At 34.7% G+C, this 27955-nt stretch overlaps 1 protein-coding gene across 1 annotated transcript in view; it reads right to left on the bottom strand.

Moving 5' to 3' along the window:
- Positions 1 to 27955, bottom strand: part of ASCC3 (activating signal cointegrator 1 complex subunit 3) — a 261017-nt gene that overhangs the window by 78646 nt on the left and 154416 nt on the right. The window contains 7 exon segments of the mRNA XM_033054769.1: positions 3579 to 3804; positions 5853 to 6029; positions 8236 to 8322; positions 9166 to 9330; positions 13280 to 13399; positions 20193 to 20417; positions 20744 to 20935. Coding sequence (XP_032910660.1) covers positions 3579 to 3804; positions 5853 to 6029; positions 8236 to 8322; positions 9166 to 9330; positions 13280 to 13399; positions 20193 to 20417; positions 20744 to 20935 — 1192 coding nt within the window.

Below are 27955 nucleotides of genomic sequence, written 5' to 3'. Positions count from 1 at the left end.
TAATACTTAACTTGAATTAGCAATTTAGAGCCTTGAAAAATCAGTATTAACCCCCTTGTTGGCTATAACTAAGGGGTTAAAATAACTATTACGAATTCACACTGAAAACATTATGTCAAGCTAGCTCCCTCTCCTTCGCTGACTTGTTGACCAGGTTCTTACCAAGCCATATAGTTCTTTTTCAGAGCACAAATACCAAGTCTTTACTTGATTTGAACTTCTACAATTTCTATGTAGCGATTCAAAGTAGGCAAAATGCTTTTCATAAAACTCAACAAAGGTACCTAACAGATTAAAAATGCACATAAGTAAACAACTCACAGCAGCTCTGATCTGTCCGAATATAACAGTGTGTAACTGAGACAAAGGAAAAATTAAATGTTGCAATTTAAAAAATTTTCTATTGTAATCATGGTAACTAAGGCAATAAAGGGATTCTATTAATTTAGAAAAATGTCCTACTTGTATTTTACAGCTCAAATCTCTGTTCCCTTGCCCTTCATTTTGAATATAAAACAAAGTATGTAGCAGTAATTTCTTTTTTTCCTGAAATTATTTCACCTTCTGGCTTATTTAGGAAAATATGGCTTATTTACTACCTTTCCACTGAAATCGTTATTGTAATTATGTGGAGCATATTTTAGATGTTAATTGTGATGGTCATAAACACTCCCTGTTAAAATTTACCTTACCTATTGCTACTTATATTTTCTGGCATCATTATGTGGTTCTGTGCATACTTACCCATTTAAAAAAACATTAATAAATTTTAAAAAGGAGAAGTCTTATTATTTGCATTATGTGCAAGTGAAAAGGTAATACAAACCTTTTCTTGCAATTACAAGACATTTATGAGCATAGCATCTTGAAACTGCACTTTTTTGATTGATACTGCCATCCTCTTTTCAGTTTTTCTTTAACAAATTGGCAGATACATTTGTCTCACACAGGTGTTTATACTCCGAAGTAATAAATTGTGACCCTGCTTGAGAATCAAACCTCTAACCAAAAGTTTTAATGCATATTTAATCAGTTTAATTTGCAGTCAGTAAAAGAACTGCACCTCCACCAAGTGGGTTATTAAAAACCAAACCCCTTATGTTGGTACCCTGATGATATATGCAGTCTTACAGCATACTTGGACAGTGACTAGCTTTTGCAATTAGAGGTAAAACTTCAGAAACCATGTTAAATAAAGGCAGATGAGAAATATTCAAAGATATGACTCAAAAAACCTATGTAGGTAAGTACACTGTTTCACAGCAAAAATCACTTTATCTCAATATGTGAGGTGAACTGTGTACAGGACAGCACTGAGTTTCTTTTACAATTAGGTGTTAGGGGAAAATAAGGCTCCTCTCCCAGCTTTTAAGGAATATGATAAAACTCTCTCCCCCTAAGCCCCCTCTTTCTTTTTCCTTTTTGTAGTCACATTATGGGAAACCATCAATGGCATTTAAGAAATATTTAAGACCCTCTGAACAAAAGCTGACTAAGAAAATAGGCATGCCTGAAAAAAACCCCCAAAACCCCAAAAGAATAAATTTTGCTTATTCTAAAATATTTGTCATCTGCATTCTGAAAACAAAGGGACTGTTTATCTCCGTTAACAGAGTGATTTCCTGGCTTTCTGGAAACTCCATGGTTACATTTGCAATAGCTCATAGGTTGGTGTTGATCAATTCAGGGTACCCTGGAATCCAGGATCTACGCACACAACATGCTCTACACTCATCTGATGCTTTCATCTCCCCACAAGCCATGGCCCGAGCTAGCCAGCTAGCTTCTTTGTTACTCTGTCTCCAAGGTCTCAATAACGTTTAAGAAGCAAGAAACACTAAGACTGAACTAGCCCTGTGGAGTAATAAAACAAGGCAGTACCTGGAAGTTGTGCCTTTTCTCATTTCAACATGGCTTAGAATTCAAAATAAAAATAAGGTGACTTCCTTCACATGCCTGAGAAAGAGAAGCCAGACAGGAGGAAGTGTGCCAAGAAACTACTTCACAGAAATACACAGATCAACCTTGTTTGATATTTATAAGGTTGAAGAACATGAAATATCATTATGTACGGTCAGCAGTGACCTATTTTCGCAGTCAAATCCCATGTCTCATCTACTTTCAAACTAAGTTAATATAAACCAAAACTAGACAAATTGCAGGTATATATAGATACATTTCCATCTTGTCTATACTGGTTCCAATACATTGAAGGAAGCAAAACTGATTTTGTATTCTTACACAAAATTTCCTGATTCTCAAGTGAGGGTATGGGGAGAAAGAACAATTAAAAAAAACCCCAACAAACCTAAACAAAACAAAACCTAAAAACCCCAAACTAAAAACATCTCCACAAAACCAACCAACAACAACAAAATACAAAAAACCCCACTAATACAATTAATGGGAAGGAACACATTAGAAAGCACTAAAAGACATTACAAATACACAGAAAATTAACAGATGTGAATTAAAAAGTGCTATAGCACTTCTGAATAAAAAATGATAATGCAAGCACTTGAAATAAAATACTATGCCTTTAACACATTTAATATTAATATATTAAAATGCAGTTAAAGTAAGCATCTAGAATTTTAGTCTAACTTATTAAATAAAAATATAGCTTCTAATTCTGCAAACTCTTACAAATTTAACTTTTTCCAGCCTAGATTAAGCACATAACAAAGTTTTCTAAGCTAGGAATGTAGTTCTCCTGCAAATGAAAGAAATATTAAGTTAGATGTGACAGCTTCTAAGCAATGAGTATGAATGGTATTTTTATTCTAGAATTAGATTTTTCAAAAAATGTCAGTTTGTTTATCAACAGGTTGGCAATAGCAGGTGCAAATTAAGTCCAAATAAAAAAAAATACACAAAGGAAAAAGAAATGCATTAGAAGTGAATTCTTTTTTTGACTTCAACCAGCTGGTGTGCAGTTTATGCACAACAGTTTATACAGACTTACTAGAAATTGTCATTATGTCTATCAGTAGGCTTGTGGATTTTCTCATTATTGGACTGTCAAATCCTTTAAAAAATTCCATTAAGGTTTTGTTGCAGTGACACCAGTGACAATGAATTCTCCATGTTCAATGAAAATTAATGCAGTCTTTCAGAAGAAGGCCATTTACTGATAGCATACCTGGATGTAATAATCTGGTTTTATTCTTTTTCATGTCAATAGCTAAAAAAATGGCCATATTGTGCCAACTGGCAAAAGTAAACATATGCCTTTTACAGTAGTGTGCTATGTAAGGTGAGGAGAATTGGAAGCACACAGGTCAGCATAAATATGTATATATACACATATATACATAAATACTTATCAATAGACATCTCCTTTCCATCTGTGTTCTGTGACTACCAGGACATGAGCTGGCCTTATTCTCAGAGCTGTGCCGTTGTACAGGCTGTGGAGACTGGGAAAAACTTTCTTTATTGGAGAAACCATAATGTGTGGTATGTGGCTACATGGCTTCCAGACCAGAGAGGGAATATTGATGCATGGCTCAGGTTTAGTCCTTACTTGCCCGTTGGTTTCTAACAGTTTAAGCAGAGCAGCCAGGCTGGTTTCTCACCTATCTCATCTTTTCTCATGTCCTTCATCTTGTCTATAGTGAGATTCTTCTCTTCCAGTTTGGAGAGGACAGATGGTGGTAAGACAGAGAACTGCCTCAGAGGGCTCACCCAGCCCCACAGCCGCTTGTCAATGACTTTGCTGAGATTCAGTAGCCGATAGGTCATGGCAGGCCAACGCTTCCTCAGGGCAATCTCAAAAAGAGCTCGAACAATACGAGCTGCATTCTGGAAAGTGAAAAGGAAAAAGAAAAAAGCAAAACTGTTGTAATTCTCTCAATATTCTTTGTAAAATGAAAAGGATCCCATAGACTCATCTTTGACAAAACATAACAATAGATTTTTCTTTTCAAACTGATTTCAAACATTTTTGAAAACTATTTTTTCCATCACTGTCTAGTGGCAGAACTACCTCATGGTTGCATTCTGAAATTATGAAAAGAAACATGTGCAACCAATTAAAATTGCAGTGTCAGGTCTGCCATAGAACTTTGATCACAGTTATGCTAACATTATGGAGTTCTAAATTTATTGTGTATCATCCACTTCTGAAGCAAATTCACTTAATGTATTCCCCATATAATAGATACCTGCAAATTCACTTGATATGGAAATTCAAGTTTTGTTTTTTTCTAGTTTATGCTTCTATAATAGCATCCCATTTCACAACGAATTTCACAACGTTTGCACAGAAGCCTAACAGTAGTGCCTTTTTAAAAACATTTCACTATATTCTGAGAACAGTCCATACCAAACCGTACAAAAACGCTGTGGACTTGGAAAAATAATTATTAACATAAGTTTGAATGAGATCATCTTATCCTGAAAACCTAAGTTATGATATTCCTTTCACAAACTTTTCAAGCTGTATTATGAAGCTATACTTTTTTAAAATTTTTTTTTCCCTACCAATACTATGTCTGGATTAGGAATTATGTTCTTGATTCATCGAATAGAATATAACCATTCCCGACTGGCTCTGCCATGCCAACAGGAATAAAAAATACAAAATTATTTGGTTGTGATAGGAAGCATATGTTACTAAAGAAGCACATTCCTCTTACTTAGAAAGGATGAATAATTTTCTTAATAGTCAGTATCCAAAAAAAACCAAACCAAACCAAAAAAAAAAAAAAAAAAAAAAACCAAAAAAAAAACCCCAAAAAACCCCACAGTTTACACAGTTTACAGCACTGGTTCCACAAGTACAGTTTATGAAGATCTGAGAAGACCATGCTGCCTCATTAAACATGCAATAAATGAGACATACAAATAAAAGCAATTGCCTTGAAAGCAAAGATCAAAATGATCATACTGAAAATTATTTTGCTGTGCAAGTACCACAATTTTTTTGATGTGCACAATCTATTCAGTATTTTCTCATTTATACCCATATGTGCTACAAAATACAAACATTTCTGAAGAAGGTTATGATACTATGAAAATATTGCTAAAGACTATGTATAATTTTGTATATTTAAATCTCATCTTTCGTACAAACTAAATGCAACTATTCTTTCCAAAGCAGCTTTGTGAGGCTGAGACAAAAATAATTCCATGCAATATCTTTGCTGACTGTTAACAAAAAAAAAAAAAAAAAAAAAAGACGAGTAAGAGAGAGATGGGCTAGAAGATACAACTTTTTTGGGGTCACAGTTGCCTAAATAGATCTGTGTCATGTCCCCCTGTGCACATGCTTGTGTGGTAACTAAACATGCTGTGTTACAACCAACCCTTTAGGGGTCAAATGAAGCTAACAAACAAATACACAGACTGGTATGTAAATCTGCACATTTTTTGCTAGATTACACCTAGTAACAGAATTACAATAGCACATCTTTTGTGAGTAAATCAAGGTATGTGAATCAAACACAAATTATATTTTGCAGAATGAAGTATAAAAACACACAAACAATAAAAATAGATTACAACAGTTTTTCACATTTAGAAAACCTTGAAATTTAGAGAATATAATTTCTGTGCAATCACTGTTAGAGCAACTAAATATAATAAGGATATATGGATACTACAAACAGAAAAGGACATTCATAACTAACAAAAACTGCCATAGTCTCCCAAGGTAACCTTTGGCAAAACTTTTCTTCTCAAGTATTATAGCTTACCTGCACGCACAAACACAAATCTCTGATTTTCAAATAAAGTTGCACAAAAATTAACAAAGATGCAGATCTGGGTCTATTTGTATAATTGTAAATATTTAGGGGAATTAAAACGCCAGAAGACATCAACAAGAATGTAGAAAATACTATTTTTACCTGTGCAACATATGCAGAATCTGAAATAAGGGAGAAGCTGTCCATCTCCCCTCTGCTAATGTATGTTTGAAGGAGGATATTAATTTTTCCATAATTGTTTTCCACACCTCCTGGAGCAGGAAGTTCACAGAAATCATTTAGTAAGGTATCCAGCTCTTCTATTTCTTCTTCTCTTACCTAAAACACAATTATACATTATGAAGAGGCTGAAGCAATTTGATAAAAATTTTTACACTGAAATCACATTTTCCTTATAACACGGTTATATTACTTTTAAATGGAGTCTCTAGTTTTAAGGAGGATAAAAAGAAGGAAAAAAGCAGTAAACCCACATCTTCCACAATGTAGCTAATAGACCATAATTGAAACTATCTTAATAGAGACACAATTACATTTTGTTATTCATCACCATCTATTAAGGTTGCCATTGACATACAAAAATTTGATATGCCACAAAAATTGAATCTTGTGACCTTGCCATCCTTCATCTGATGAGATTTTATTTTTTATTTGACCAGAGTAAAACTTCTGTCCATCTGGATTAGGGCAATCTTGAATTAACATTTAATGTACTCATTATAGTTACACAGTTTGCATGTGTTATAATACATTTAAAACTCAAAAACTGTGAAGTACTATGATTCACCATATTAAAATTTTCACTGTTAATAAGATTAAGTCTTAATATGAGTAAAGAAATATTAATATCTATGGTTTGAATAATGCATAACATTTCACATTCTAACTGATGACCCTTACATGGCAGAACTAGCATAAATCTACATATTCTTTGGCTTACTGATAGTCTGTTAGTGTAAAACTTATTTAAAGAGGGTAAATGTTTGGTCCCTGCAGGGAACCATCTGAAAGTAATTTTCATCTGGACCTGACTACCTGACATACAAAAGACCCTAAGACAATTGGGTTAAAATCCCCAACTTTCTAGTCATTAGTCCCACACGAAAGAAAGACATGAAGTACAGAACCATCACAGATGACTCAGTTTTCAGGGGAATATTATGCTTTGCTTACAACAGCATTTTTGATAATTTTTTTCTGCTCTTGCACAACACAATACAGGTCTAATCTAGATCTGTATTTTAGCTAATGGTGAATTACATATTTCAAAATTCAGAATTTTTAAAGGCGTTATAGAAATGTGATTCATTTATCAATAGTCACAATTTCTATCACACAGGGGGCAAATCCTGAGTTATTATTGTGAAAACCAGTTATTATTTTTAACATTCAGAGCTGCACAGCAAATTAATCACAAAAATCTGGAAATGACAGTGCACTGATACATATAACATATACATCTGAGAATGTAAACTAGAAAAACTGTGCTTTAGTCAAGAAGCATCACTACTAACTTTATTACAAATACAGAAATATATCACATCATATTTTCCATATGCTTTCCTTTTAAATATTAAATTACGCTAAATTTAGACCTAGTCAAGGAATATCACTATCATAAAAAAAACCCTTCTAGCTTGGAAAATGTTCCATGTATGACTGTGAAACCTCACTGCTTATTATCTTCTATAATAGAAGAGATTACAGCAAAATAGAATTTCTCCATTAGATAAAGAGACGGTAATACCCAGACAATGTGTGCAAATATGTAAATATGTAGATGGTGAGGGATTCACACTGCCAGCTCGCAGAACCAGGTGACTGAGAGCCAGCCCTGATCTGCAAGTTGTATAATTGTAGTAAAATGGCAATGAGCCCAAGCTAACAAACCCTGTGGAGTCTGGCTCGTACCTCTGTGAGACAGAAGCATGGGCAAACAAGCTCATGCCAGCTTGGAATGTATTGCCTTGTGTCCTACCCACACGGGAGGCAAAAAGGGAGGTTGGAACTGAACCGAGTGCAATAGAATAGCAATCTTCTAGCCTGCATAAAATCTTTTATGACAACTTTCTAGATTTCAGATTTGCATTTATGAGAATTTATTGTTCTGCCAATCTAATACTGTTCCCTGCAGAAAGTATATCAGCATTCACTTCAGTGAGTCCTGCCTCCTTCCTGATAGAGCAAACTCTTCAATGAGACATCCAATAATGCTTTAAACTTCAAACAGAAAAATTAGCTCATCTCTAGGCCCACTATTCAAACGGACACTTAGCTTCGCCTGTTAATAATTGAAGAGCTGAAAAGTTCTTAAAAGTATTTAAAAGAATTACTCAAAGATCCATAACTAGTTATTAAAAGTGCACTATAGTTAAAGCTTTACATATAAATTTGAGTGAGAGCATATTATGTTTACTTAGAAAACATTTTATAATGGTGTTTAGCATTTAACAAAACTTGTGTCTTTAAACAAAATTTATGGAATAAGTACTACAGAAGCGTCTAGTTTCAAGACGGTCTTTACCTTTATCTGCTCAAACTCTTCCGCTTTTGATACTATAGCAAGAATATCACCTTCAGTTTTATGAGCATCAAACAATTCATTGAAAGTCTATTAAAAACAAAAAGAATTGATTTGTCACTGAAAAAAACCACATATATAGCAGGAAACGAAGAAAACTTAGCCAAGAGTTTAAAAGGCATACAAGGTTAAAATGCAAGCAATTGGAAGACCAGGGTGATACAATTTAAATGGGAACAAATTTCATAATGACCTTTCAGCAGTTTCAGAAAAACAGCCCCTCCCAGTGCTTTGGCCACCCCAAAATCAAAAGACATGAAATATGGCCATTTAAAAAAAAAGTCTAGGACATATCTATCTGAATAAATATGTGAGACTAATTATACACAGTGACAGTAAACAGTTAAAAAATATTAATGCTGAGTCTTTAGTTTTTATTCAAGAAAAATACTTATTTTCTAGAAAAGAAAATGTTTTAAGATGAATACATCAAATCAAGTTTCCAATACCACAAAATTTTGTATGTGTTTACAACACAATCTGATTACAGTGCCAAAAGCTGTTCCAGGTTGTCAACATGACAGGACTTTCTCCCAGAGAAGGTCACCCGTTATCAGACACTGCACTACAATTTGCTATCATGTACTAATGGTTGCACAAACCATGAATATCAAAATGTTTCTTATCTATTTCCTAATAGAAGTCAAAAACACTATAGAAATTTCAAATCTCCCTTCACAGAGTCTAATTTTTCAGTATTGCTTGATATTTACTTTCTTTCTTTTTCCAATTTCCTCTACCCCCAGTTCAGTAAATATGATTTGAAAATACAGTGAACAAATCAGCTACATATTCTGTAATATCTTACAGCTACTATAGGCATATGTTAAAAACAAGGAAAAAACCCTCCAGAAATAGGACATCATCTTTTACCTCTATAGTATTGTATTTAATATAGTAGTGGCTGGCAGTTCTGCCTAAATCTGTTGAAGAAAAAAAGCCAGTCCGTTCTTCAAAGCGAATCATGCGGGCTTTGTCCAGTTTTCTGCCAACTTCAATAACCAATTGTTCTCTGTGCTTTTCTAGAACTGGATCCATCTAGATACGAAACACACACATTTATTTGCATAAAAGAAGTGTTAAATAAATAATTTTCTTGAGATAACCCATTCACACAAAGTCAAAAATCTGATAAAAGGTAGGTACAGTTATTAAGTCATGGTTTTCTTGAGATCTCACTAATAACAGTGACATTGATGTTACTGACCAAAACCTGTATGCACACAACAAAATAATCAGAATAAAATTTCTTTTACAGTTATTTGGGACTATCAGTACAATGAAGACCAAATTATTTATGAAACCGTAGCAGGATTATGAAACAAATTTATATTGAAATTTTTGATATATATTTTAATGATAACATATTCTTCATTAAATTATCATTCTTGCATCAGTTCACATAAACATGTCATCTTATGGCACCTTCTATTAATGAAAATGGCTAAAGACATACCTTCCTGTGTAGTTGATATGAGGATGGCTTTAATTGCATCGATAATAGATTAAGCTTCAAATTGCACGGCTTAAATTTATCCTAACAAAAAACTTACACATCCCCAAAAGCCTTTGGTATGTTAATTGGGATATTCTAATTAGCGAGTTACAGATGTACAGTAACATTCATGTTAAAAGCACACCAAGGAGCTTCCTGTGCCCAGCACCACTTCTATTCATATCAAAGTTCAGGAACTTGGGCATTTTGTCCAACTGGTAATGCACATTATCTCATTAGTACACAAAAGGCTGAGCAAAACTCCCATCTGAGTAGGACTGGCGTATAATTGTGTTTCCACACCAGGCACCTGGGATACCCACACTGACAGGGATGAGAGGAAAGGGATTCATAGATATGTTAACCTTCTGGTATACGTGCACCTGAGATATGGCTGTAATTAGACAAGCAATAGCTAGTTGAAAAGACTAAAACACTGTTCTAGTACACAGGCATTATTCTTATTTCAGGGCTTGTGTATATTTCAGATTTCCTGCATAATAAGTTATACCAGCTCACTTGGTAAATCTGAAACAGAAATACATGACCAAGATAGCAAGAAGGGGCAGGCTTTAAGAACTGTTGTGCCTTGGTTTGCTCTGGTTTTCCCTGGGCAAGGATTCAGTTTCACCTTTGTGCAGAAGTACATCATCTCACTGAAGCTGCAGACAAACGTAGTCATCTCCACAAAGCAGCTGTGAGACTAGTTCCTAATATTCCATGTTTGCCAGCTACCCTGAAGCTGTTTCTCCTTAGTTATGGCTTGCCTTAGTTTCAAGTCAAAAGCTAAGATGGCAAAGGTCTAGACTTCTTTTCTGAATAGTAAGTCATGCATTGAGGTCAAATTTCAGAGCAGAGTTGGTAAAAAAAAAGTGATCTAGATGCCAGATGTTCAACATTTCTTAAAACTATTGTGGGGGAAAAATTTTTTAAAAATATCAAAATTACTCCCTACTTCTTTGTCCAAAGTATCTGCCAATCTTTTGGTTTAAATAAAAGCTAAAGTTGCAACAGTGCACTAACATTTTTTACAAAGTTTTAACTTTAAAGGAAAGGTCACCAACTCAAAAAAGCTGTGAAACAATATTTGAGTTTAGAGAATCCATGGTTAGCACCCTTCTTGTTGAACTTGGATAATTAGAAATGCTCAGAATAAAGGATCCAGCCTAGAACAGCTTTAAGCCATTCTCTTTAAAATGAGCCTTGGCATGTCCACAGTAAGAAACTGAGCAGGTCTGGAGTATGCATATGGAAATTTTAAAATGCATGATAAAGTACATTACTATTCATGATAAAGTACATTATTATCCACGCCGTTTTCTCTGACTTACTGAGAGAAATGTTGGGCACAAGCTCCTCTAATTTTTATAGCTAAACATAAGTTTTATGGTGATAAAAAAAGCTCTGCTTAACTGTGGGAACACCTAAGAGTGGAACCAAAAAGAGGAGAAAATAGACTAAGGAGTTTATTTAATCCAGGCACCTTTTCATTGGAACCCCAGAAATATGAAAAAATGCCTGTAATTCATATTACAGACTTCACTAATACATTTGCATTGTTGCACTTTTGCCTTCCACTCTTTGTTTTCTCTTGCTGCTCATCATTAATTTTGGCCGTTTTCAAGAATCAGTTAGGGGCATTATTGGCATTTCTGGTAAATGACTTGAAAAATCACAAACCAAAGCAGTGGACCTGTAGTAGCCTGTTTCTGTGTGCAGCCCAGAAAGATCCTGGAGACAACATGTAGACTACCAAAGATGTGCATCCTCTTGAGTGGGTGTCCTAAAGTAATTACTGGATGTGGTGAACACCAGTGGAAAGGGAATGGGGAATGAGTTTGCATGATCTCAGTCTCATCAAGCAGCTTGGAAGTGTGATCCATGAGGGATATAGGGATTCTGAATGGATAACACTGACTGTCAGTAAAAACAGAGATAGAAATTGGCATATTGCAACATTCCTAAAATATACTAAGACACCAATTATGAAAATTGGATACCTGTATCCAGAACGGTCTAACAGACCAAAGATTTGGTTATACCTGAATCTGGCACTATAGCATCCATATACTCTCTAACACACATAAGCTTTGATGTTTAAAAACTTGCTTATCTAGAAAACAATGGGATTTGCACTGGTTTTGCTCCTACACGAATGGGTAACACTTCATATTGACATAATTTCTTACTGCCTTAACTCAAAAATATGAATGCCTAGTATTAGCACATCAAATCAAAATGAGCAGAAAGAAGGTTAGTGGAAGAATACAAGTGCTGGCAATCCTCACTTTCTCAGCAGCTAAATAGAAACACTAGAACAGGGGGAAAGGGAGAAATTCTTGTTCATTATTTTAAAAATTTATAAAAAATATTTCTTTTAGTGTTTTATTGCTTTTTTCACCACTTCTTATCACCACGGTTACATTTCTTTTAGCCTAGAATTCGATAGTGAAACAAAAAAATGAATTTATGTTAATGGACAGCAACATTCTTTTCACTAGCAAATCAGTTTTTGCTTCTCATTTATCTATTACTTTGTGGTCTGTGTTATATACTGCTATATTAACATATGGTTATGTACTATATAGCTTTTTATAGAAAATAAATTTGAGATGACCAGAGGTCTAAAAGTGTCTGCAGAAGTTTCCTTCACCTATGTCCACTGCAGTTTCCACTGTCAGAGACAAAAATTATCAAAAAACTGTCTGCTGACATTTACCTCCAGGTCACCATGACCTAACAAACTGCTGCTCACAAAGTCAAAATAAATTATGAAGTCACAAAATGGATTCTTGAAATAAACTCAGTTACCATACAGTCGTGAGTTTGACCTGCATTAGGCTCAATTAACTCTGTCTAAATATATTAACATTAAATGCTTATAAACAGCTGCACAAAGAAAAAGGCAATAATATTTAGATAATCTGTAAACTATTAATCTTCTGAAAAATTGCAGATAATGGAAAAAACTTGGGGAAAAAACCCATTAAGTAAATGTGCTGATTCATATCACAGCACAGAATGCTTGCAAATAAACAAACAAAAAAATCTAAACAAATTAATAAAAATATCTTATAATTAAAAAGTCATATGAAAGAAAATATCACACAATTAAAAAACATTCTAAAACAAAAGCTGACAGAGGTGAGGGGGAATCAAGCAACTAAAAAATGCTTTCTCTTATCATTTGTATCAAGTCTATAAAACTGAAACACTGAAAACAGCCTAAGTTACAGTAACTGTGTGATAAGAATGAATGGTGTCCTTTGGAGCATAACTTGACCAGTTAAAATGTATTTTTATGTGAACAGAAGGGGCCTCATAATTCAGTGTTAAAAACACTCTGCTACACATAGTATCTTCCTTTTTTTAACCATTTTAAAAGAATTGCTGATGCCAGGATAAGTAGAAATAGCAAATATTTATCCTCACATCAGAGAAGGATTAGAGACTCAGAACAGGTTACAGATTTTTTTAAAATGCATTTTATACCTGATAAGCTTTGTGACTGATGCCATATACTAATGGATTTGCTCTCATCCGTACATAAAGATAAGTGTAACTTATCCACTTTACTGCTTCTTCCACATTAGTTACTGTGCCAAGAGCAATCTGGAAATAGGAGAAGAGACAAAATTAAAGATATATGTTACAGTTGCACATAAGTACTTGGCTGAAAACACATGGAATTCAGAGTATTAGCAAGAGATTAAAGAAAGTGTCAGGATATTTCCAACTTAAATAATTTTGAAATAATCCAAAAACAATAACTTATGCATCTTTATCTTGGGAACATTTAATAACATGGGTTGCTTTGACACAATACTATAGATACAGTGACCATAAATGATCTTTCCTACACCACTTATAATTTTTATAATTAAAAGATGTTATTGAGCAAGCTTGTTATAAAAATAAAAAGACAAACCAAAATAATTCTTTAGTGGATATGCAAGGTAATTTAAAGAAGAGTACTTGAAAAGAAAAGGATCTACATTTAAAAGATTAATTTCATCATGCCAATGTGAAAGCACTATCAGATCCTAAACAAAATGAGACCAAGAATTTTTAGGTTTTTTCTTCCTCATACTTGGCAATCTCTTTATACATAGCTTTTGTAAATAGTTTTCTCCTTTTGTAGCTGCAAGTCAAACACACAGGTACTTGCTACATCTTTGTTATATCAAAATAAAATAAAATTGAACAGGTAATATTCACATATATATATATAAAAACATATTTATTTACATTTCAAGGCTAAATCAGGTATGCCAAACCATTTTTTTATTAAGTGAATTTTTTATTTTGAAAATTCAATACTTTATCACTAAGTTGTTTACCCCACACACATTTTTACTTGATATCTTCAGCTCTATTTTGTACTGGTTACATTCACGAGAAGCATTTTACCGCTTAATCCCAGTTACCCTGCTTTTACCAGAAGAAGTTAATGTTTCCTGCATGTCCTATGAACAAAACTTTTTTGGTTGTTGCTGGTTGTTAAAACAAGCAGAAGTCCCTCTTACTAAAGTTTTGTGAACCATTACTGCATTTTTAAAGCTATTTTTGTTTTACTGGTGTTTGGATTTCATATAAATCTTCCACGTGACTTGGCAGAATTAGTAATTAAAAAAAGCCTGCAGTACTGAGTACATATGCATATTCAGACTGAAGTATCTAGACCTTAATAATAATACTGACATTTTTTTTCAAATAACATAAATATCTGGTAAAAAATAACAATGAAAGCCATATCTGCCTTAAGTGAACTTAAATCCAGCAAAACCTTATTATTATCAATGTCTAATACCACACCTAGTAACCCTAGGCTTTGCTTAACACATTTTTCGAGTGGTATTTTGTTCTTCAAAAGCATAAGGAGGTTGGGGGAAGTCCAATTGCATTTCTTTTCAAAGCATACAGCTACATAATGCATTGAAGTTGCTACAAAAACATTCAGTTCTTCACATACTACTACAGGGAGAACATGGAATAGAGCCCACAGGTTACTATTACTTGGTTTGTACACAGGTTATTTGGAGCATTTGGTTTCTTTGCATGACTCAAATATCTTTCAGTGCACAACTTGAAATAGCTTAACAACATAGTCCACAAGTAGCATTTTCAACAACCACCTTCACAATCGTGAAAACATAATATTCTTGTTACTGGGGACCACGAAGTCTGAAAAAAACAAAACAAAACACCCCTCATTTTTTCTTTGCCTCATTTGTTCAAATATCTGATTCTATTCTATTCTATTCTATTCTATTCTATTCTATTCTATTCTATTCTATTCTATTCTATTCTATTCTATTCTACTCTATTCTATTCTATTCATTTTAATAAGATAAAAGCAAAACTGAAGGAAAAAAGCAATTGTGAAATACAGTTGGGCTTCAGATACAGTACTGAAATCTAGTACTGCACTTTCCTTCTTCCCCCAACTTCAATATTATGCAGCCAAAAAACCAGAGTAATTTCTAAATATTTGCTGCCATCTAGTGTTCAAGTAAAGTTCTTATGAACTGATCATTTACCCTGCATTAAAACAGTATGAATGACCCAAGTTTCCAGCATTTCCTCAACCCTGTATTAGGCCTTTAGTTACAGATGGAATAATTGATGAGTAGAAACATTTAGAGTCTTAGCATTGTATTGTCCAATTGCATGGTCATAAAACACTTTTGATTTTTCACAGTTCAAAGGTAAACAATGATGTTTCATCACTCACAGAATGCAATTTTGAGTACTATATTTATCCAACTCACTGTGTAATTTTAAATTACAGCAATAATCAGCATCACACAATTCTAACTAGTTTTGCAGTGGCTGATGTTGCCATCATTGAGCGATGTGCTTAGTAGCATTTCTTGTTATTTATTTTCTTTTTGCCCCCCCACTTTTTTATTTTTTATTTTTTTTTTTACAAATGCTATACCACAAACTTTATCAAGTTGAATAATATTTCAGCGGAGGTGGTTTTGATTTTCAAAAACGTGCAAATAGATATAAGTAGCATGGCTTTTGGAGGGCAATTTTTGAAAAATGCATATTTCTGTAGATTAGAAAATGGCATAAAAATATTACCTATAATACATACTAAACTTATTTTATAGCATATACATTCTTTTTTACATATATGTGCCTTTTTCACAAATATAATATCTGTTACTGTTGTATGATCGAGTCAGATTACACAAAAAGAATTTCTATATATGAATTAAATATTTATTGTTAAGGCAAGAGAGAAAGGAACCTTTCATACAACCTTATAAGCAATCTTCTGTTTCCTTTGGAAGCCAGTGGATTTTAAATTACTATTTCAGCCCTATAGAACTATGGTCTTCTTCTTATGCAACTTTTGAAATAATTAATGCTATTAGAATTGTCCCAAGTTGGACAGAATCTCCTGTGCTTTGCCCCATACCTAGATAAGCCATTCAGCCATCCACCTCCTGAGTGGTTTTTTTTAGGAAGGACCCTGAAGGAATTTTTCATCTCTTCTGAGAATCCTTTCTTTCAAGGCAAAAGATTAAGAGGTTTGTCCAGACTAAAAAAGTCACCGTGTTCTACATTCCTGTCTTCAGAGGAAAATCGCAAGCACATGCAAGTTAAGACACACACCCTGGGGAAGGTATACCCACTGTCCAGCACTGCAAATCATTTCCTAAGTTCTCTGGGGAAAGGAGTCGTCCCAGCAACAAGCTGGAGTCCAGCTGTGGTTGTCAGGGAGGGCTCTATCAGGTGGAAACCATTAGGGAAGGAATGGTGACCTGCATTGTATGAGCTATTGATGATAGTTCCCAGATAAGTTAAAGTTTATGGTCTAATTAAACCACATCCCCTGCATCTTATCTTTCTTCCTGTATTTCCAGAAAAGACAGCCGTAGGTATTTTCTGTTTGCCAGCTGGTCAACTGCCCCAGAACTTGCTCCTCTCAACTAAGTACCTTAACCAGCTGTTTGTTTTATTCCTTTTTACATTCTATTATGCCCACTGGTAAAATTTCAGCAAAAAAAGGAAAAGGGCATCTCCATGACTTCACTGATCATCACTTACCATTTACTATTCTGCTAAATTTTTTGAGAAAAAATCCCCACAAAACCAAACCAAAACTCAGATCTGCAGGAGAGAATTCACAGTGGACTGACATGTTGATATACACATTTAAAGTCTTAATTTTGGTGTCAACTCAAGGAAGTTGAATATATTTCAGGTTTTCCTAGTGTGTAGTTCTCCTAAGAACAAAAGTACTGAAGCATCAAGATCAGCTGTCTCTGAGGTTAGGTAATACCAAGTGCTGAAGGGCAAAATGTGGCAATGAGGAAGAAGCATAATAAATTTCTCCCAAATTATTTAACTATTGCATCTCAAGGTCTTTAGTTAAAGGTATTGGCTTTGCACTTGATATCCTTAAACGGATTTTTATTCCATTTTTGGACAGTTTTTAAAGTACTTTTCTGTTTAGAAACAGCTGCCTGTAGAGAGTTCCACTGTCTAACTGCCCAGCTGACATAGTTTTGATTTCTAAACATGCCACTGGTTCATTGCAGCCAAAACATCCTGGTTCTTGTCCCAGGATAGATGCAATCTTTTGCCATATTACTTCATCTATTATTTCACAATACTCTGCTGTATACTTTTGATTTGCCTTTGTTCTCTCCTGAAGCATACAGAAAAAATGGTGGGTTCCTTTCACAGAAACTCATTTATTCCTTTGCCCATCCCTCTGAAAATTTTCTGCTTCTAGAAAATTAATTTTTATATGGGGTTTAGAAATTACTGCAATATTTTTTGCTCTATTGCCCAAATTTTCTCTCCTGCACCACATAAGTCTAGGTACAAAATTCATGGCCCTGGATTCCACTTATCAATTGCGTGGCTAGGATTATGTACTCTATTACCCCAAATCTGAATCATTCTTACTATCTACCTATTTCTGCCAAGAGACCTGGTCTAGATAAAAGCAATTTCATATTCTTGTGGAAACATGAAGTCTTCCCATACTTTCAACTGCAGCCTTCATTTTATCAGCCCTTCTTTCAGCTACTGGTATGTCCATAACAAATTAAGAATTTAAACAATCCAGCAGTGCTTCTGGCCTTTATTTTGTTTCTCTTTACAACTAGAGAATAAGCATTTGGATTTCCTGAATGACTTGTAATAAAAGCAGATTCTGCTCCTACAATATGCTGTTTTATTACCCATCAGTGCAGATTTCCTACTTCTCTTGATTTCTGTAACAAATCAGTCAAAACCCTTATTTTTGTATTCATACAGTGCTTTGTTACTATCAAAGGGCAGAAGATTTCTAAAATTGAATGCGTTTCCTAAGATTAGATACTGATTCATATAATGGCATATATTTTAAAACATGTTTTGTTCTTTTTTCAGAATGTTGCAGCCTATTGGAATAGTCATCTCCAGATAAACTTAACAATTTCTTCTAAACCACTTGTATCTTTCTTAGAGAATTCCACTATAGTAGATCAAATCAGCATACACAGAAGTTTAGACTGACTCCAGATATAAGGAAATGACAAAGTTACTTTCCAAAAAACACTGACACAATAGGTCCTTGTCAGTGCTCATAGTATTGGTTACCTGTAATCTGGTAGGCACTCATTTTTCCTGCATGTTATGACAGGAGGATAAGTAATATCACATATATTGTACTCCATTGTTATTTCTACTAACCATCATTTATCACAGTAATTAACAAAATTCTGACTGCATCTTTAGTCAGATACTGTATCACTTTATGGAATCTGGGGTAATTTTAAAGCCATGACTACACTGTTCTTTTCAGATTACTACCATTACATAAAATCAGAAAAAAAGGACTAACTTTCTATATTAAAAGAAAAGTAGCAAACTCCTCTGCTATGAAGGAAAGCCTACCTAAACCTTGTTTCATTGTCTGCTTCATGCATCTAAAAAAAACCCCTAAAGCTCTTCTATGAAATCTGGCTGGATTTTTTCCTCGTCAAAAGGCACACAGTATCCCAAGACCAGATAATTCTCACTTGACTTATTGGGGTGCTCAACAATCACCACAGATAATCCTGACCTACAAAACCAACTTTGGGATGTAAATTTTTACTGCTAATGTGTAAGTTGCTACTGTGCAATTTTAAACAGATTATCCATCCAGTTCCACTTAGAGAATACTCAGAGGTGTCTATCTCCAGGATCATTAGGTGTTGCCATTAGGAAACAGTTGAGAGCAATATATTTGCCTGCTGCAAGTATGCCTTCCATTTATTTTTCCTCTTTTTTTTGTAGTAGAAAGAGAGATGGGTAAATTGCAAAAGTGATGAAAAGCTAAAATAAACAACTGTGTAAGAACTGTGTAGAAAAAATAACAAGCATCTTTAAAAGACTATTCTTAATAGACCAAATAAACCTCACATCTTGTAAAATGATAAGGAGTTTTAAGTCACTGGACATTTCAGTTTAGCTAAACCAGTTGACTTCAACCAAAAAAAATGTCTAGGGCCTTTGAAAAAAAAAGTTAAAGCCAAGTTCCATTATTCTTCCTACACTGCAGTCAAATACGTGAATTTGGTTACATACAGCAAGACAGGCTTTAAGTTTTTTGCAGATTTTACTTTTCAATTACTCGGAACATGTACAGTAATTTCACAACTATAAGGTGCACCGGATTATAAGGCGCACTTCCGGGTGTCAGCAAATTTCCGAACTTTTGCCCATATATAAGGCACACCGGACTATAAGGCACTCTATTTTTTTGCAGTGAGGATCCTCTGCTGGCTCCCCCTGCGTGGTTGCTGGCAGCGGCCCCGCCTCCACCTGGCAGCCACAGCACCATGGCCCCACGGGTCCGCCTCCACCCAACTGCCACAGCACTGCGGGCCCGCCTCCACCCGGCTGCTGCGGTGCCATGGCCCTGCCTCCACCCGGCTGCTGCGGTCCCACGGTCCCACCTGCACCCACTGGCCTTGGCCCTGCCAGCTCCCGCCGCGGCTCATGGCTCACACTTCCGGGTTGGCAAATTTCCGAACTTTGTCCATATATAAGGCACACCGGACTATAAGGCGCACTTCCAGGTTCAGGCCAAAATTGAAGTCAAAAGGGTGCACCTTATAGTCATGAAATTACTGTACTAATACTGCTTCTGATTAAAAGGTAAATGCTGTGTTGCTGCAGTTTTATCTTAATGGTTTTTTGACCCTCTATCCTACTTTGACTACCTACTATCTTTTGCAAAAGACCCCCATTTTCACATATGTAGCAGTTCACTTAAACATACATACCTACGCACTAAGGGTAATAAAATATGTACAATGAAAATTTTATTGTGTGACAATATTGCATTTTTGTTTCAAATAATGTCAATCATTAAAAATTTGCTAGTTTCTCTAAACAAATAAAAGGTTACCTCTGCATTTAAGTTGTCTGCAAGGCTTTCAAGAAACTGGCTTTCAATTGGATTCTGCTGTGTAAGAAGAGTCAGGTAATGACTGAGTTTATCATGAGTTGTAATAATGATGCCTTCTCCGAATTTGTCAAACTGAGGCCGTCCAGCTCGACCAAATATCTGCATGACATCTAAAATTCCAAGGTCAACAAAGGAGCCCCTTTTCGCAGCATATATTTGTGTTCCCTGGTTGAGGAAAAGTTAATAAAAATTAACATAAATACACATGAATATAATCCTGATGAGCTGAATACTGAAATTAGGCAAATATAGCATGATTTCAGAAGTGTACTTTAACTAATCCTTTCATAATCTTTGATATATTTAAATCTTTACTATACAAACTAGACTCCCACTGGAGCGAATCAGTTTAATGAGATATAAATAACATTTCAAGTCAATCAGATATTTCCCCTCCAGGCCCAAAACTCACAAGAGATCTTGCTATCTATACTTCTTCACAGGTTTCTTTTAAGACAAGATAACCCCTTGCAGAGTAGGGAAGTTCTTACCTTAATAACAACAGCATGAGCAGGCAGATTGACACCCCAAGCAAGTGTAGCTGTACAAACCAAGACTTTGATATGTCCATTAGAAAACAAGTTCTCAACCAAACTTCTGTCTTGCCGCAGCATTCCTGCATGATGAATACTAAATCCATCTGGAAACAGCTCACGTAACTGCTTATTTCTGGATCTCTGTACCTAGAATGGACAAGAATAACAATTAAATTAACTTCTAATTACGGCACAAAAAGTATTGTATAAAAAAATACAAGAAAAAATTTTGAATATTATTACGAGCCATAAGAAAGAAATTACTTCTGTTAGGATTTGCCAGTTTATGATGACTTTCTATAAATTAATATTTCTATACTTGTTTTACAAAGAATACACTTGATTGTATAAAATACTGCAAGAAGTTTAATCTTTGTATAGAAGTATAGTTTCATTAAAATAGAGATTCAAGTTAACCAACAGTGAGTACATGGAAACTGAGAATTCACTTATCACTTTTCCTGAAAAGCAACTCTTTCAGACTGTGCAGGCAGCTTGGAGAGGCTTGAGGCATCAGGCCACACACTGTACTGATCATGAAGGAGGGGACACCCTTCCCCACCAACAGCCATTGTATGGGTGCAGCACAGCCTGAATCAATAAATTCATAGTAGAGAATCAAACTGTTCATCTGCCCCTCATTTTTCCTTTCCCATAGACAGGAGGCTGGGATCTCAGTCAGCAAAACCTCCAGCGTCCTGCAGGGTATGAGCTCTGTGAGCATTATTTCTGGGTGCTGGCTTTACCATGCTTCATCTAGACTGGACAGTGACTCTAAGTCATGAAAAACTAATATACTTCCCTAATTTGCCACAAGCACTTCTGATTTTCTGCCTGTCTCTTCCACATATCCTGCCTGCTGCACTAACTGCCTTCCAAAATCAACTGCTGCAAAATATGACACCAAAAGGGTTGTGGTAATGATGATTCTAATCTTTCTCTAAACCAGATTTCTCTATGCTTGTCCATGGAGAATCTCTACTTTTCCATAAGCCACATGAAGGTTAAGTAGTATTTGACCCTCACTGTATTTTCAGCCATGTGTATTATAGTGAATTAATTCTGGATAAAAATAGATTATTATTGTTGTTATTGTTGACGTTGTTATATCTTCACATTTAACATTTCCTGACACACAGCCTCCGAAAAGTTGATTTATGGGCTACACAGTGGGTAAAGCAAAGCAAAACATGGTTCATAGTACTGGCAAACTGCCAAACATGAACAATAAATCTCTGCAAACACAGAGATGGGAATGCAATTATAAAAGGACGACATGAAAAGAAAAATATTGTAGGAAAAACACATTCCTCAGTTTCTCAATTATCCAGCTTCTCAATATCTGATCTTTTCCACTTTAGCAGTAATTATTTACTATTCGTTTAAAGGAAATCAAACTCAGCTTTTAAACTACAGATGACTTTCTGGTAAATTTAATTAACTGCTGTAGTGCTTAAAAATGAATAAATAATAAATTGATAAAGTGGCCTTGCAGTTCATGAAGCTTATTCTTTATGAGCTAACAAATGGAAACAAATATTTCATAAAGAGGCACCAAGGTTTGTATTTATTGATTATCAACAACAAAATTCACAGAAGATTGTGGAAAATTCACTTTCAGCTGCATAGCTAACAGTGACACAGAAATTTGGATTGATCTTGATTATATCTGGAACTTGGTGTAAGTATTTAACTATGAATTAGCTGGTTTTTTTTAAATAAATGATTAAACAACCAAAAAATCCATGTTTTTAGTAGAACTTTTTATATTGGTGTCACATGTCTATTTTTTATTTTTTATTAAAGTATCTACTTTTCAAAAACCACAATTATCCAATATAAAGAACATTACACTCTAAATATTATAATAGCTAAAAAGCAGAATCTTGCTCTCAAATCCTCACAATTTAAAAACTGTAACTTGATCGCTTCTGTTGTTTAATGTATTGAAAGGGCAATATACAATTTGGAAAGCTAAGAATAGTAGAATTGTGTACTACATATCAAGGAAAACTGTTTATGGCTTTAGGAAGTATAATTTCATCAATTTAGGAGAAAGGAACTTGTGCATACAGTAAAAAGAGAGGAAGGAGAAAGGTTTGTGACAGAAAATGTACAAAGATATGGCAATGCTAGTCTGACTATAATTCAATACTTACAAGCTTAAGCTTAATCAGTTGCTCAAAAATACATAGGTACACTTACATGTATCCATCTTGTTGCATTTAGAAAGAATAAAAACCTATTTTGAAAATTTAACACATTTTATAACATCTTTTAAATATTTAATATGTACAGGTTCATTTATTTAATCTCTGAAGTGCTAGACTTCCAGGTTACACAGTTAACAGGTTAGAAATATATGAAATACTTTTTTTTTTCAAAGACTGAAGATGATGAACTTCTTACATGAAAAAAATCACAGCTCACTTTCAACATAGGAAAAAAACCAAATGCTAAGGAAATAAAATTGCTAGTTATTCTGGATGATTCTATTAACTGCACAGAAATTGAATTAATTTTCTTCCAATGAATTTGTATGCACCTTAGGTTACAAAGATACAAGGCAAGTTAGTTCAAGAACAATGATATAATCCAATTTTATAAAGTTCGCTTGAGCAAATGAAATATGAAACCCATACCCATACCTCAGTGATGCCTTGAAAGATTGATCACACAATGTATCACTTAATGGCAGCATATCTGATTTTAAACAAACCTTTTATACTCCTGTGACAAAGAAGTGCATGGCTATTATATTTAATCTGGATTTTAATGATTACAGAGACAACAAAACCAAGAACTACTAAATAAAGGAAGTGAAACTATAAAAGGTATATTGCTTCCACCTTGTTCTATTACAGAATAAAACTAAGAGGTTTTGCTTAAAATTTATACAAAATGTTACTAAGTGCCTCAGGTGTATGGAGAAGTTGTTATTATGAGGTATAGCACTGCTCTCCTGATTAGAATTGATTTTCTTTCCCCTCCCTTATTGCTCAAGAGGGTTGTAGATTTATGACCTTTGCTTACATGTGTGTGTGCATCTAAAACAGTATGTGTTAAATAAATTCCCAGTTTAGCTTGCTGCCACCTATATTTCTCCTTTAAATGTCTTGAATTTCATGCAATTCTCGATTAAGACACATCAAAAATGTCACAATTAGACACAGAAAAATGTCCTGCTTAATTTCAATGAGAAGTGATGCATACATAGCAGGAAAAAAAATTCCAACTTTTCTACCAAAGATTTATGAAAGATAACATCTTTCCTTACCCTTCTCATGCATCTGGTATCACAAAGGTGTCATTCATAACAACTATAAGGTGTACATTCTTTGAAATACTCATACAGTGAACCAAAGAAGGAAATTTTTAACAGGCCTATAGATATTTTTTCTTATTTTATATAAAGAGAAAGTAAAAAAGAGCAATAAAGATTGATTATGAGAAGCAGTTGCCAATAAATTGCTTCTTGATAAATGAAACATGAATTTATGGTTTTTTTTGTTTGGTTTTTTAAATCTCCAATTCCTACCCTCATCTAGGACAAACAAAGCAGATCATCACTACTTGCTATGATAATTTTTTTCTTTCTGTAGATTACTAATTTTTCTTTTATGCTTGCCCATTTGAAGATAGTGCTTGAAATTCAGAATTTGGATTTTTTTCCCACTAATAATGCAGGTTTTGACTCATGTATTTTCTTTCAATAAAGAAAAAAAAGACATAGGCTATTCTAGCATTTTTCTCACGATCTCCTTACTATAGCAAACTTCATGCTCATGACCATATGACTCAATCATTGCAATTTCCTCTCTGTGGAGTTCACTATAGGGCAGCACTTGCAGTTTGTTCAGAATGCACCATTATATTTGTTCACTGGTTTCAGCAATTTTGAGCAATTTATTCCCAACCTCCATTCTCTGCACTATCCCGACACCCTGCAAAGTGGCAGCTCTTAATTTTGAGGCCTCATTAGCCTCACTTGATGAGTGTTGGAGCTCAGATAGCACAGACATCGCAGACACCTACACCAAAGTAAGGAATATTTTGCTGCAGCCTTCAATGAACAGCATTTATAATTAGTACTACTACTGTGTGATGAATACAGTGCAAGTATATCCAAGTAACTGTTTTGTAGTTTTGCTCAAGACATCTGAAAATATAATTTGTAGGCTGATCTAAATTGTTTTAAGTCCCAACAAGACAAAAGTCTCCTCTGCCTCATTCATATTACTAAAACTGCTGGTTCATTTTAAGAATACTGACTGTCTTTCAAAATTTATGAGATCAGGGTAGGATGGAAAAAGTGTATCTACTCTAGAAGTAAAGGTCAGTTGACAGAAACAGAATGAAAAAAGAGAAGTTGAAGAGTTTATCCATGGGTTTATTCCTGTTCCTGCAAATATAAAAGAACTAAGTATGAGAGAAACAGAAAAAAATGATCAAAGGATTGAATGATCATTCACCATTTTTGCTCTTCAGAATTTACAATATTCATATTGCATATTAATTTACCTATATATGTAAAAGTTCTTTTATTTTCAATTTCTGTTTCAAAGGGGAGAGATCAAAACTTGGATGGTGTAAATGAAACAATAAGAGGTATTTTTAAAAATATGAATGCAAAATATAGTAATTTTTTGTTACAGGGAAAAAGCACTAGACTCCTTAATATGCAGTTAGAGAAGTACATGAAACCTAGAGAAAATACTAACCTATGAAAGATAAGCAGTAAAATCATCTGACAGTTTATGACAACATCTGTATGGAGAAATACAGATTTGAGTCTAAAGGGAGAAAAGAGATATGCATTTGAGGTACAATTGAGGCACAATTTTACTTGAGGACTGTCCTTTTATGAAGTAAAACTGTTATTTGTATTATTTCACTTGTACTGTCTGCATAATAATTAAGCAACCAGTAGCTGTTTCTAGGACAAAGATAAAGCAGTACTTTTTTGGGGTAGCAGTAAGATTACTTTCCTTGCTCTTTCTGGGAACAGAGGCATTATCTTCAATGACTGCTCACCCTGCAACTGGGTCCTGAGAAAAACCCAAAAACTCCTGAGAGCTCTCCAGCTCAAGATGACACACATAACCTAGCAGACCATTTCTGGAGGGATGCAGGCTGGCCAATATGCTATTCTACTTAATCAGTATGCATGATCATTCTCTACAGCTTCACTTTTTCTCATGTATCTAACTATTAACTTTGTACAGTTATCCTGAAATAGTACCTCTGTTCAAGACTTACAGTAATTTCACGGTATAAGCCGCATTATTTTGATTAAAATTTTGGTCTGAACCCAAAGAGCAGCTTATAATCAGGTGCGGCTTATATACGGACAAAGAACAAAAAGTTGCTGTTTTAGTTTGGAGGACAGATGTCTGCTGAGAAAGGCAGGAGCTTGTCTTTGAAATGGAGAATGTAAACCCTCTCTCTCCAAATTATTATAACTTTGAAATCAAGGGGCTTTCAGGCAAAAATATGGGAATTAGGAATAACAGTTCTTTACTAGAGAAATTAAAATAGAAATACAGTACTACAAAGAAACAAACTCCAAACCCTGACAAAGTCAGAATACAACCTGACAGGCAGGGTGTTGGTAGCAGTCCCATTAAATGGTGGCTGCATCCTCCTGCAGTGACAGATGTGGCTCAGTTGGAGCAGTGCTCCTGTACAAGGTGCAGTTTCCCTCCAGAGGTCCAGTGGTGATGTGGAGAAATCCGGTTTTCCGCTGGAGTCCGGTGGAGAAAGGGGCTCCCTTAGTGTCCCAAAACCTCTGTTTTTATCTTGGTAAGAAATGTTGGGCTCTTCCCCCTGTCTGAAGCAACTTCCAATGGGATGTAGTAATTTTATTAGTCACACAGTGGGACTCAATGGCCATTAGCAGAAAATGACTGGCTGGAGGAAGGATAGGTTGTGAAAAGATAAAGAACAATGCCCTGCCTGGTTTCAATGAATGGCCCATTAGCAGAATACCTGCCACAGAGATAAGGATCACTGCCCCCACCCTCAACAGATGGTGATAGAACAGATACCTTTTATCACACTCTGTATTGTTATGTGCAGCTTATAATTAGGTGCGGCTTATAATCGTGACATTACTGTTCTCTTTTACTGGGATATAATTAGCTGGTACCTGGCAAGACATTATTTGAAGATGGTAATTCTAACAAACAAATGTGAATCAGTTTGAATTTCTCCTGGATGAGTCAATAATCTAATTGTCTCCCTCCAGCAGTTTAAGCTCAATGTATTAAAGTTATAATTTTTTAAACCTATGAGTTATTGTCTGATCAATTTACTGACATCACCTCAGTTATTTCTGTAAAGTGCTTTAAAAACAACTCTGTAGGAGAAACAAAGAAAGGAGTGCGACTGCTCCAGTCAGAGCAGTTTAAAAAGAATTCCTATAAATTACACTTTCATTCTCTTTTTGATTCACAAATGAAGGAGGTGTAAGGCAGAATTTCTGGCACATTTTTTCTACTGCCCTGGCCTCACTACTGATCCTAACTTATTTATTGCGTAAGATTGTGTTTCACACAGTTAGCACATTAGGGAGTGATGACTGCCAGTTTAGGAAAGGGACTGGTATGGTGTCCAGAAATGTCTTGCTTTTTTCAGTGTGTTCTTTTTACAGTACACTGTTAACATCATAGTGGCGCCATCTTTTTTTTTCCACTGGAAAAGTTACATGGTACATAGAAAATGAATTATTCTATGGGAAAATGAGGAACAGCCTTCAGATTTAAAAACCTGAGCAAGAGCATTTAATGTAATCTTTGATTTCTCAGGTCTATAATCTATAATGCATTAGACAGAAGTGTTTACAGACCTCACTGATCAGAGACGCTAAGGAAATGCAGTATAATGTTTAAAATGTTGCATTTTGAGCCAGCCAGACAAGCCAAGAATGAAAAAAAAGTGAATGTGAATCTGACCATGCACAAATGATGGATTTGCAACAAGTCACCAAGGATGTAGGCATAGCTTCCAATTACCTCACTTACTGCCTAGCAAAAACACCTCTAGAGCAAAAAAAGGAACTATTTGTATAGACAAGACAGTACCTCAATGTGAGCCAGAATTTTATAACATGAACCAAAGTAACCTAACATTTTACTGCAAAATCATTTTAGTAAAAATCTTTCCTTC

The sequence above is a fragment of the Catharus ustulatus genome, chromosome 3 (genome assembly GCF_009819885.2).
Source record: "Catharus ustulatus isolate bCatUst1 chromosome 3, bCatUst1.pri.v2, whole genome shotgun sequence".
Taxonomy (NCBI): domain Eukaryota; kingdom Metazoa; phylum Chordata; class Aves; order Passeriformes; family Turdidae; genus Catharus; species Catharus ustulatus.
The sequence above is the reverse complement of the archived record's forward strand: the minus strand, read 5'-3'. Positions and strand labels throughout refer to the sequence as shown.